General features: G+C 29.9%; 2 protein-coding genes across 3 annotated transcripts in view; one reads left to right on the forward strand and one right to left on the reverse strand.

Moving 5' to 3' along the window:
* Positions 1 to 2,661, forward strand: part of LOC113548286 (calcium/calmodulin-dependent protein kinase type II subunit alpha-like) — a 39,979-nt gene extending 37,318 nt beyond the window's left edge. Inside the window, exon 7 of one of the 2 annotated variants that reach the window (XM_026949087.1) lies at positions 1,910 to 2,661. In XM_026949087.1, the coding sequence (XP_026804888.1) occupies positions 1,910 to 2,249 (340 nt within the window). In that variant the 3' untranslated portion in view covers positions 2,250 to 2,661. The remainder of the gene's footprint in view (positions 1 to 1,909) is intronic. The other variant, XM_026949088.1, reaches the window with a different exon arrangement.
* Positions 2,662 to 7,077: 4,416 nt separating this feature from the next.
* On the reverse strand, positions 7,078 to 11,621 carry LOC113547821 (interferon-inducible double-stranded RNA-dependent protein kinase activator A homolog). Its single transcript, XM_026948339.1, has 8 exons — positions 11,117 to 11,621; positions 10,463 to 10,678; positions 10,206 to 10,359; positions 9,993 to 10,134; positions 9,736 to 9,911; positions 7,689 to 7,933; positions 7,515 to 7,623; positions 7,078 to 7,454 (listed from the first exon to the last, which is right to left on the reverse strand). The coding sequence occupies exons 2-8, from the start codon at positions 10,673 to 10,675 to the stop codon at positions 7,318 to 7,320; spliced, it is 1,176 nt and encodes a 391-aa protein (XP_026804140.1). The 5' UTR covers positions 10,676 to 10,678; positions 11,117 to 11,621; the 3' UTR covers positions 7,078 to 7,317.
* Positions 11,622 to 13,846: the final 2,225 nt, after the last annotated feature.

Below are 13,846 nucleotides of genomic sequence, written 5' to 3' on the forward strand. Positions count from 1 at the left end.
TATTATAATACATTATGTCATGAAGTTAACAACATCGTTACATATGTTCACGATTATTTTTTCGACGAGTAAAAAATTGTAGTTGTGATTAATTAAATCCCCGTCATAATGTCGCGGTAAAAATGTCGTGAACACTATAATGTCGCAAATACATACAAATATCACGATCTCTAAAATATTATTATTATATATAATATACCTATAAATATATTAAAATTTAATTTAATTAATTTCGTCATGTATGTACAAAATACACTGTCATTTTACTGCTCATACTTATAACAATTGTGATAGACAAAATAATTAATTTTTTAATTTTATGCTGAAAGTTGTACACGAAATTTCATGCAGATAATTGTTTATTAACAAACTTTCATGATCATCGCATATATAGTTTCAAGTCTAATCGACGAATATATGCATTTTCTTTTTGCCGGGGATATGATGCTGGCAATTTATTGTTCAACTTTTAGAATGTTTAAGCTTTCTTCCCTTTTCAACGAATCGATAAAAATCCAGATTGAAGAATGACGAGAACTAAACATTGAATTAAAACAATTATGTCAACCCTCGACCGAATTGTTAGTTCATAGAATATCATACTTTAATAACGAAAAACAACTAATCCTACAAACGACCGAACAAAAACCGACATTTTTGTTTTGCCGAAATTTTAATCGCAACGTTTATGCTGAAATATTTTCACCACGACATTTTTACCGCGACACCAGATAAATTACTGTTTAAACGAGCTCCATTGAATTGGCTCCCAATTTTGGGTAAATATGAATTCGACCCTTGAATTGGTTTCCTAAACTGTAAAATATTATTATTTAACAAGGGGTTCTAATATCGATAAGCTCTTAATCTACTTTTAAAATAACATCAAATTTTATATTATACGTTATTTAAATATACATGAATTTTAGATTGAAAGAAAATACGCTATTACCACCATCTCACGTAAAAAATGTACGTTTTTTGTTTTTTTTTTTTTGAAAATTCGCATTCTAATTTAAAACCAATAAGCTTTTATAAGTATTATTGTGTATAGAACACGTTAAAAACGACAATATTAAAAATGTTATTGTTATGTGAATGTACAAAACTAACATCTTTCATACGCTCAACCGTAATTGAATATGTCAAGGTCTTAGAAAAAAAAGATCGACGTTGGTATGTAAAAATAAGTACATACATATGATGAAACTAAAATTAATTTGTTTTTCGAGCGTTTAACTGATATTCAGGACGAATAATACGAGTATGTGTACCAGCGCACACAACGATAATGTTATATTAGTGGGTGTCATAAAAACAAAAAAACTGTAATAAAATGTCATGATAAACGGTTACAGTTTGATAAAAATACCAACGAAAAAACAACAAGAATATTACCATCATATAATGTGCCTCATAGGTACCGGTAAACGTAAATAATATTATAGTATTACTAGATTGTGGAAATATCGAATACAAAATTGAAAATTCATTAAATTTGTTTTGTCTGTTACGATGTCTTAAAATATTGTAGAAACATATTGGTACACCACATTTTTTGATAGACAAAAACATTATAACAATACTTTATCCAAATATCATAAAAATATTGTAACGTCGTAATAGGGACTCAAAATGTTTATGCAGTTATTTGTTATTATCATACGTTCGTTCATAAATAAACATAAATTTGTTTGTAAATATTTTACGGTCAAATCAAAGAAAATAATAAGCTACAATAATGGAGTTGCAAACAATCAATTTCAAACGTATTACCCTGTGTAGCTTGAGCCATTTTTCAAAGCGTACAATGTCTATCGTCTATACTCGGAGAACACCCATTGCTTTATTTTAATACTCGTACATTATAACCAAACGATTGATTACACGTTTCCTGTCCGCCGTGTAGGTTTTCGGTAGCCCAACTGGTCAAGGCGTTCGACACGCACCAGGAAGTAGTGACCAAACGGTCGCTGGAGGTGACCATGAACCCGGTGGCCAAGCTCAGGATCGCCCCCGCGACGACGGCCGTCGACCAACTCACCGCGGCCGAGTTCCCGACCGGACCGAACGCCCTGCGACTGTTCATACCCAACATCGACATATGCGGCGGCGAATCGGCGGCCGCCAAGAGGACTCGCGCCGCGGGTGGCACGGGCGGAGCAGGCGCGCGAGACGGGTGCGAGAGTGCTCCGAGCCCGAATTCGGACGACCGCCGCAAACGATCGAACGTGAACGACTGCACATGACCGGGCGACGTCAACCACTGCGGTCCTCCCCATATATTTATTATTTCATCATCACGCGTAGGTATTATTAAACGATAATATTCTATATTAATTGCTAGACTATTTTTATCTTTTTTTTTTTAAAATATATATGAATATTTTAACGTGTTATTATTTTATTATACGTATTATTGTGCCGTGTCGCGTCCGTGTGTATATGATTATAATTTATAATATTATACGTTGTGCGCGCGATAGAATATATACTTATCATTATTATTATTATTATTGTATTTTCGTGTGTATGTTATCGCATTTGATTGTATATTGTACAAGTGAACGAGTGATTATCACATGATGTGTATATGTATAAATACAATAGATAAAATAAATGTTACTTCCACGAAAAAATAAATATAATGTTGTGTCAATATTATTACGTTTGTCTTTTTGACTCTTTCCATCACGCACGTCGCTCGGCATTCGTTACTATTACTGGTGTACGCAGGTACGGCGCCAAGAGTGGCAAGCCCCCCCCCCCTTGGCTCTAGACCCCCAGAAAACAGTTCAGCCCTCTCGCCAGCCTCCAACACTACAGTATTGTATATGATCAGGTAATAAAGTTTAAAGTTATAGATGTTATAATACAAAAATGCATACAATACTTCTAGCGTCGGCCTTGTTCTCATCCTACGAACATTCTAAATCCCAAGTCTCTAACCGTATTTTAATAAAACAAAATAAACTAATAAACTGTAACTGCGCATCTTCGTACACGTTTATTTAGTACACTACCTACACTATAAAAATACTTTTATAGTTTTGTGCGATATGATTATATTATAACAATTCACCTATAATACTATCGATCAATAGTACACGACCGCGGTTGCGTATTATAGACAGGTATAATTTCCTGATACGCATTACGGAATACTCGGCCACTAAGTTTTAATTCAATTGAAATTCATATACTAGCTAGTATACTAGAATGGGTGACCGTTTGGGAACACTAAGTGCCGTTGGGCACGATTCCTTTTTGATAAATAATTCGATATTTATTTTCAATTTTAATTTAAAAAATAATAAGATATTTTTATGGTTATACATTTATTTTCATACAATTTTTAAATTACACAATAATTTTGATTACAAACAGAAAAAAAAATACGCAATATAAAAATATTTTTACCTTACCTAACCCGTTAAGCCATAAGAAACATTTTTTAGATTCAAATATATAATATATATATACTTAACTTATAACTGTGTAAAAGTTAAAATTATCACACTATTAAAGCGACGTAGAGACGATCTTTTTTCTGAGGGGGGAAGTATATTTATGATGCAAATTATAATAGTTAAATTAAACGTCATTTTTATTTTGTTTGGAATTGGTATTAGTTATAAGTAATTAGTTTATTATAGTAATTCATTTTCGTGTTGGACGTCAGAAGCCGCAATTGTCGTTTTTGTCGATTTTATAATTGGTTTACTTAAAATAGATGTGTAAACACTCAGATAATTTCTATAACTATATTATTATATATAATAATAATATCATACGTTAGTTTACACTAGTAATATTTACCTATTATCTAAAATTCTAATCAATGTAAAAATATTTTATTTTTTTTTTTTTTTGGTGGGGGGAGGTGAAACTTCTAACCCCTTCCCCCCTCACCACTAACTTACGCCACTGCCTTTTTTTTTTGGTCACTGATGAAAGGGATGATTCGCAGTGTAAGGTCATGTAGAAACTGAGATGTGCTTGTGAAAATGGAGCACAAGAGACGTGTAGTGATTTTTTCATGTACCATTAGAAACAGGAGATGGCTGAATAAGGGTGTCTGCCGCCGTGTACAAAGCTAGTTCCTCGGAATGCACTAGCCTTTATTGAAGTCACCGGTAACTCTGGTCGGCATGACCATATGTAGTCTATTTTCACGAGTGTATGCATACCAGTCATATCAACGACACTAGACCCCACAAGTCACAACTATTAGGCGTCTATAGGCATCCTGTAATCTAACAAAATAATATGTCCAGTGTTGCATTTATTTGGATTCGCGTGTTTAGAGATTTTTTTAATTTGTGTCATCGACCTAATTCAACTACATCATAACATATATGTACAGCTGTGAATCAGGTAACGGTTATTATTATAATAATTATAATATATATCAACTTGATATTATTACAAAATAGATATAAATTGTATATTATAATGGTTAAGGTATTTGATAAAATTCTCGAATACACGACTTCGAGAGCCTTCCGATGATCAGTGGGAAGGTAATAGCGTAAAATAAATATTTTTATCTGATAGGTGATTTTATTCTCCAGCACTTAACACTTAAAAGTGTAGGGCAGAATCCCACAGACCTAGAATTCAAGACTTAGCCCCTGATGTATTAGCATATCTATTTTTAATTTTATATTTCCTTTTTCTTTTCTTTTTACGTTATTACACTTTCAATAGGTAGGTACAGTGGCGTACGCAGGGGGGGTGTCAGGGAAATATGACACCCCTCTTAAAAATAAGTATCTGTTCAAATTATGAAACAAGGACTAAAAAAAAAAAAAAGGTCAATTCGTGCATATAATTATGATATGGCACCCCCTCCCCTTGAAAAATCTTGCGTACGCCACTTGGTAGGTACATAATATAAGATGTAAAAAAAAATTGAAATAAATTTAAAAAAGTTGTTGATATATAGTAACTTTAAATTAAATTTCCAAGTAAAATCCAAATATTTTTACCGATTTATATATTTGTTATCAGCATTTATAAAAAAAAATTGAAAATTGCAATTATACAAAATAGCTTAAAAAGGCTAAAAAGAGACCAAGAATTTTGAAAATTATATTACCTGCCTATCCTGTAGAAAATTATATCCTAAATATTTTGTGAAAATATCGAATACGTCAGGTTAATTGACTTGAATCTGTCTTCAGTTTTTTGTGTCGACATAAAAATTATATTTACAACTAAGAAATAGAAAATCATTGTATCACTTTAATAGTGATAGGAAATGTTATAATATTATATACTTATATACTTATATAAACTCAATATAGGATGTCATACCCTTATGGCTTACACTATATTATGTAATATGTAGCTTAGTAACCCGTGTCTTACTAACACATTATATACCAACATTTATTCATTATTGTCAATTCCAGTTGTGTTGTTATAGCTTAAATATCATAATAAATCGTTAATCGATTTATTATCAAACTTAAAAGTTTTAACAATAGATTAACTATCTGTGTTCTCTTGTTGGCTTTTTAAGATGTTTAAATTTTTAAGCAAGTTATATTATTATAACTATGTAAAATATTGAAATTTAATAATGCAGTGAATAGGCTGCTTCTATCCGCAACGGTCGACGCGAAACTGCAATGAGCCCGTTGATCATTTTCATTTACCAGCAATTATAGATCATGAATATTTAAAAATGACCTAACCTACCATTCATACTAGTAGTATTTATAATCAATATTATTACACTATTCAAGATTAATCAATGAGTATAATTAATACATTCCTCACGAACTACGAGATATTGATTATACCTACCAATTAACGGTATACATATTATAAATATATAGTAATATATTCGTAATTTTTTTCTAGGATATACGCTTAGCAAATAGACGTATATTGGGAGAGATTTCAAAGAAAAATGTCTAACCTTAACTAAAATTAACTTATGGTGTTGATATGGAGGACACCCCCACCCAACTACACGTCTTAGTTGATTTATCTAGCCCCTAGGATCCCAGGTTTTTAACCATATTTACGTCTATGCATATAAGATGGAGTTAAACTAGCTTTTCTTATAAAATATTTTTTATTACGAATATCTGAATATATAATACTATATTACATACATGATACATCATAAACATAAAATAATAAGTAAATAATGACACAACATCCTGACTATAAAATCTGCCATAGACTTTTTGTGAATAAATCGATGCTCATGAGCTTAGAGTATTTAAACCTTGTGTCATCTGTAGACCTATGTTTGGCAAACCAACTTTTTACATAGCTGTCTGGATTCCAAATATTTAAAGTAGGTCCATTAATAGTGATATTATCAAATTTGATATATTATTTATTGTTTATTATTTTTGATTAATTTTGAAGGTATACGTGGGTATACACTCATATACTTAGGTATCTTTAGTAATTGTACAGGGTATAAGCTTAATTAGCAATCCAGTGCTAGGGTATATGCCGTAATTTAACTAATAAAATTATAATAGGTATCATTTTACATTATTTTTAGATAATCGCTTTAATAATTTTATGTAACTGAACCTTTTATAGCATTGTTAGAATTTTTAAAAAATTACAAAATTGCCAGTTATAAGTTGCCTAATTATATTATATTTACATGCTACACGCATAATTTAATAAAAGTGTGATGAAAATAAATTTTAATTTTCACCCAATTTCTATTTAAATATATAGTATTATCAATAATCCAGCATTACTATGGTCTTATAAAGTTATTATGTCAATCTATAAAAAAAGACTCTACTATACTTATAACATCATAATATGAAAGACTATAACTATCTTCTGAAGTATAATAAAACATTTTGCAAAATAAAATACGGCATAATGTTATTAAAAAGTGTAGAGTGAATATTATTTAGTATAATTATGTACACGATCATATTATTGTGGAAAATTGTTAAGGAGACACCATTTTAATTTCACATAAAACATACTATTATATGTGTATGGATATGACATTAAATAAAACATGTTAGAATACAACATTTTAATACAAATATTAAACAAAATAGTTAACATTGATTTACGGTTTTTAAATATTTAAATTAAAATGAGAAAGGAACAATATATGCAAACAAAATATTAGTGTTAAATGATCATTACAAAATTTAATCACACAAAAAAGAAATATTATAGATCCTTCTTAATTTGAGGTGCAGGAATCTAGAGACCATATTATGTAGAAAATTACAAAAACTGTACTTATATCATTAAAGTTTAACAGATTTTTTAGGCAAGCACGAACAATATGCAAGTTAAATTGTTATTGTTCTACTTCTCTAACAAAAGTTTTATGTATGATAGAGCAACATAAGCAGCCATTTCTTTAGCTTCTTGCATGGTTTTGCCTGTACCCACAAACAACAAAAGAGGAGTGACAGCTAATTGCATCAACATTCCAATATCATCTGAAAAAATAAAGAGCAAAAAATAAAAAATTATCACTATTATTTTAACTCATTTCTTACTTAGATCCTTTTTCATCAATATGTATGTGATGTTAAAATTCTCTTCATTTCCAATTTCATATAAAAATTCAATGGCATTATTTTTTAATTCAATTGTGGATTGTGTATTCTGTAAACAATGAAAAAAATATAAATACATGTATTTAGCATGGATAAATAAAATGTTTATATTACCCTTAATCTGCTTAAACATTGCTTTTGAGATGATTTTAAACGGTTAAAGAATAACTCTAAGGACTGTTGAACATTTAAGTAATCTATTTCCTCACTTTTCACAGTGTCTCTCAGCATAGAATGAGTAGGAAATGGATATTCAGAGTTCTTACCCATAGAAATCTTCTGTTGAGAAATATTTTTTATTTGGTCATACATAATTTGAGCGGCTTTTCTTTTAGCTGCTTGCTTGGTTTTTCCTTCGCCTATTTAAAAACATACATTCTTATTCTATTTATTTATTCATTTATTTATAAATGAATAAAAACCCTTTAGAATAATATCACAGTAAGTAATATAATTTCATGACAAATATTATTTTAACAGTAATGACATACATAACAACTAAAATTTTTGAAGTACATTGAGAAAATAATAATAAAAAATAAACAAGATATGACAACTTATAATAATAAATTTACAAGTTATTGACATAAGAACTAAAAGCTACATAAACATTGTGCTTAAAAACATAGAACAATACAAAAATAAAATCAATCTAATTAATAATATTATTAGCTAAAGCAAGAACTTTCAGAAAAAATGATAGAATCTAAACTTAAGAAAAATGTCTAAAGAAGAATGAAGATCATCAATTTTTGGAACTAAGAATTTATAGTGATTTATAAAAAAGATCTCAATGTTATCATTAGTCAAAATACAATCAGAGTCACCATATGTGGGACACATAAATTTGTACACTGAATTTTATTGTAAACAGTAACTCAGACTTAGACCTAATCTAACCTTACTATAACAATATAGTACATAAAAGTAACAATACGATTGATTGCTCAACAATACAATAATATTCTCATACACAATAACTGTGCAGAAAATTGTCAATATATACTAACACTAACTAGTAACTTGAAAGAACAGTTAGCTCACTGTATACATTTAAAACATTAACACATTTCATATAACTGAACTGTACAAGATATCGAAACGTTCACCTACTATTGTAAATATTAATAAATATTTAAATACAAATAACAAAAAAATAATTATATAAATATTTTTTTTCTTCCTTAGTGAGTATATATATTGTTTCTAAGTATTAATAGGAAATAAAACTAAATAATAACTAATAAGTAATGTAAAAAGTATTGATTTACGGTAATTTAAATATATTTAAGATCCTTTTATCTATTTGCTCTTAGCTATAGTAATTATATCTACATGGTCCTATAATTCTATCTGTATCTTATAATTAACTAATCGATGCATGGCCATATTATGTCGTTTAAATAGTCTATGAAAAAAACTATAAGTTTTTTGGGTGCATTGACTTTTGTTACATTTTTCTTGATAAAAGTTATGACTAAAGCCAGGAATTATATATACCTAAAATCTTAAAAGATGTTTTTATGCTTTATAATTTCATCAAAATATCTTTTATGTGCATAAATATTCGTTTTTGGAAAAATATGACTTTTCATAAAAATGCATAAAATACTGAAAAAAAAAATAAAGATTATAGTTTAATATTTATAAAAAATATAAAATAATTAAATAAACATTTATTCAAACGCAGTTATATTTAATTTATACTATAGTTATATACTGGTGTACTAGATTGCAGCACATAGTTTCATACATACAATTCAGAATTATGAATTCAAAAAACAATAATAACATGTTTTAAATAAAAAAATTAAAATTAATTTTTTATGGTTTTAAAATATTTTTTAACTTTGAAATACGTGTTTTTACACAGTAAAAATGTTTATACAGTGTCATCAAAATTACAGATACAAGTGTATAACTGCCTATCAGTTCACAGGAAAATGAATAGTGGAGAAAACTCATCCAATTTGAGCTGCATACTCTCAGTAAATATATGTATAAACATAAAAATCTAGTATTTAGTTATGACAATAGATCATGTAAGCCGTTTTTATAAATTTGATAATTGATATTTCTTATTTTAAATGTTATATGTAACAAAACATACTATATGATTAAAATATATAATTGTTTAATTTTTTAAATATAAGTTACTCACCAATAGATTTTAAATCCCTAAGGGAACATATTACAGAATAACAAGTTCTATGTGTTTCATTGTGTTCTTCACGGAGAAATTCATAAGTAGGTAACTCCCAATGACGAGCCATGCACAATTCCTGCAGCATACCAATAGGGTTTGTTTTTGATAATTCATCTACAATTTTCACATCGCTGAAAGCAAATAAAACATAAATCATATGGTTTATAATCTAATTAGTTAAATATTATTTTAGTAAAAGTGTATATCTATACTTTGATGAGCTATGTTTGTCAGGTGAAATACTTGAAGTGGTAGATGTTATGGTGTTGTTTCCATCATTGTTATCCAATTTATCCAAAAATGCAATCGCTGCATTTCTCTTTGCTTCTTTTTTTGAGGGACCCTCTCCATAAGCTAATAACATTAATTTCCATTAATAATATAGAATATAATATACAACTATTATAAATAAATAAATTATTTACCAGATATTTCATCATTTTTGGCAGCAAATCTAAAAATTGGATCATGTATATGGCCTAGTATAGAAACTAACTTGTATTCTACTGATTGTTTTTTTAACAACATAATTTCATTGAGTTTAGCAATAGGAGATTTTTCTTTGTCCAGTTTTATTTCCTAAAAAAAATTTAATGAATTTAATGAGATATTAGACAATATTTAACTCAATATTGGTAGAATACAGTTGATAGTTAAGACAAGACTTGTAGTAACTACTTACACTCAATCTCTTTGACAAGTCCATTTTTGGCTTGACATTTTTACCACATGGCTCGTACTTATGGTCTAACAACTGTTCTTGAGTCATACAACCTTTGTCAGAGAATTTTACTATACCATCGCCTGATGTGTTGTTGTGGCTGGCTTCACTGTAATCGACCATTTTGTTGGAGAAATTTTTAACCCTGGAATTATGGCGTAAGTAACTGGACATCTCCTGAAAAAATATGTAATGTAAGATAACTGCACTCCACAATGGTGCGCTCAAGTCATATGCAGTCAGAAGCCGGTGGTAGAAGTGAAGCACTTTGGAAACAAAAAGTGATCGACGAAAGGGGGGGGGGAGAGGAGAGGGCACCTAACTTTGCAGGAGACAAAATGTTGTTGTCGAGCGACAAGGTTAGATAATGCAAAGTATCCTAACGTAAAGCACTAGAACAAAATTAGTAGCAATCACAAGACCCATTAATATTGTTTCGCAATAATTATAGCCGAACTGTAAACACTTAATATGGACTGTGGTCTACGGACAGCGTAAATAGATAGTGAATATACGAATATCAATATCGTGGCCAGACGAAAATATCAAGAGAAACAATTTACATCAATAATATTATAAAGCAATTATTGCAGTATACTATTGTCGTGTGTTTACCTGGTTATTAATAAAACAACACGCGCAATGTTTTTATAATTTTCGCTGTCAAATGGCCGACGTGGGCGACGACAGCTCCGAGTGTTTTCACTGTAATCAACCTATTGCGATGTACAACGTTTTCATTAAAAGCTACACGGCTAAGTCTCGAAGACGGTGATCATCGCACAACTACGCGGACCGCGAAAATAAAACGGCGTTTAAATTTAATCACGAGCACCAGTAGTAGCCGGTGCGCAAACGTGCGTTGAGTTGTGATGTAGAGGTCGGCTAGTTGAAAGTTGAAAAATCCGAAACACGAGACTGGCGAAAGGAATAGTAGCGACTACCATATGAGCGCACTTTCAACGCACAGCACACATTTTGTCACTTGTCGGTCGCATCTAATTAAGCACGAACAACGTAACCTTTAGATCGGAAATCCGTCTACCGTCCTGACTGTGCGCCGCGAACTAATAATATAATACGGCTGTGTCTTAGTTTGTGCCGTACACCGAGTATTTTAATAAATTATTATCACGACCTTATCTGTGATTACATAAGATAATGCGAAAGTGCGATACCGGTGGCGGCGGCGGCGGCGGCGCGCCGCTTGGATTCGACGGGCAACAGTTTTTGCTAGTGCCACCCACCAGGTAGCGCTACAATAATATCAATTACTATTATTTTTATTACTACGTGTTTTTCATTTTGTTTCCTCGATGGGCCCTTGCACTCTTTAGGCTATAATAATATTGATTCGTAAGTCGATCACAAATAACAAATGCGATTACAAAGCATGAGTATTGCGTTTAAAATTAGTCAATATCGGATTCGACGTGGGTAAATAGCGTTAATTAGTGTTATTATATTACTATTAATTATTGTGTTATAGGTATGTACATTTGTGTATCAATTGAGAATTATTGAGATAGTTTTGCTAAATTTTTCTTTTCTCTTTTGCATTCACACGTGCCAAATGTATCACGTCATGCGAAATTATTATTATTTTAATATTTTTAGTTTGAAGTGACTATTAGTCATTAGACATGGGGATGAAAACCTGCATTCTGCAACGGCATCAACCTATTATATTATTTTATTTACAGTTTATACTTATTTATATGCATTGAACATTTATAGATTGTGACGGTTGTGTTAATATACGAGTAGGCATTGACATTTATTTTAAATGCTACTATGCTGGTTCCATTTATTATCAATGGAACTACTTATTTCATTTTTGTTCATATTATATACTGTATTAATGTGTGTGATATAATATGTATATGTATGAAAATCGGATAATGTGTCCACTACCCATGCTTTTTGAATAAAGTAAAAATATCATTTGTAAAGCGCTTATTTAGTATATTAATCGAACAGTTTGTACATTATCTACCTTTGAGTGAATAAGGTGTTTTGATAAAATAAAATACAATAAAATATCAATTGTAGATAGCCTGTAGGTAAAACGTCTGTAATAAAATTATAAAATTAACTAAGTCCCACCGGCCCGCGACCACCATGCAATGTCGGTGATACAGTTAGAGACACGTACGTGTTAGAGACTAGAGTAGTAGAGTAAAACTACCAAAAATAGATGGAAATAAAGGTGAATGTCGTTTTTGCGATTACCTATGTCTAATAGCGATAATTTATTATACGAACTCGGAAATAAAAATGACAATGTTCCTCAACTTTTTTTCAAGAAATCAATTGTTTGTACGTTCTAAACCACTATAGATAGAATAGATAGATACTTCAGATTTTATGAGTATCGACTACAACATTTTTTTGCGTGAAATAGCCAATGCATAACTCTTTCCGGTAATCGCGGTTTTAAAAAATACAGGATATAATGTGTACATTATCCAGCTAATATATATAGTATATTATATTGTCCATATGGATAAGGTGTACATTGTACATTACTCGGGTAATGTGGACACTATACCCATCATTTTCGCACTCTACCCATAACATATATATTACAGAAAAACAGAATATTATATAGATAGTCTGATTGATGTAAATAAATAAATAAATACGTATATAATATAATTATTTTATAAATTTAATGAAATTATAATATCCATTTATAAAATATCAGTGGTATAACCATTAAAAAAAAGTAAAAATACATTAAAAATTGTATGAATTTATTTATAGACCAATAATTTTTAAGTTTACCATCTCTAAAGTTTTTGAAAAATGTGTTAAAATAAGACTGGTAGTTTTTAAATAAGAATAATATTTTATTAGTTCATAAATTAACAATTGTGGAGTTAAAAGTATTGAATTAAATTGTTGTAAGTCATACCTTATTAATAGGCCTAAATCAGCAGTAGGTATCAAAGGGTAAAGGTTAACAATTTATTTAATAAAGAGTAAGAGGTAACAAATTGTGTACTTACCTCAAGGAATAGTATTAGGTCCTTTACTTTTTAATATAATTATATTGATGACCTTTTAAAAATAGAAATTACATTATAGGGAATGGGGAAAGCGTAAAATTAAAATTTGATGGCGAAATGTCCAGGTTCGACTTCATAAATCACAACGTTGAACGTTCATAAAATATCGGGCATTGGCTTACGGATAAATATTAGGGTACTCTGATGAGAAATTATGAACTTCCAACTACTCATGAACCTAATCTAATTCAGCGGCGTATTTACGGGGGTGATTGGGTTGATTGGGGATAGATAGATCCAGCTTGGTGTTAATAATTGTTAATAAATGTAGTGT

The sequence above is a fragment of the Rhopalosiphum maidis genome, chromosome 1 (genome assembly GCF_003676215.2).
Source record: "Rhopalosiphum maidis isolate BTI-1 chromosome 1, ASM367621v3, whole genome shotgun sequence".
NCBI classification, from domain to species: domain Eukaryota; kingdom Metazoa; phylum Arthropoda; class Insecta; order Hemiptera; family Aphididae; genus Rhopalosiphum; species Rhopalosiphum maidis.

Coding starts and splice junctions, on each gene's coding strand:
- LOC113547821 (XM_026948339.1), bottom strand. CDS start 10,675: ATGTCCAGTTACTTACGCCATAATTCCAGGGTTAAAAATTTCTCCAAC. Junction 7,624..7,688: donor AATGTTTAAGCAGATTAAGG/GTAATATAAACA, acceptor CATTGTTTACAG/AATACACAATCCACAATTGA. Junction 7,455..7,514: donor ATTGATGAAAAAGGATCTAA/GTAAGAAATGAG, acceptor TTATTTTTTCAG/ATGATATTGGAATGTTGATG.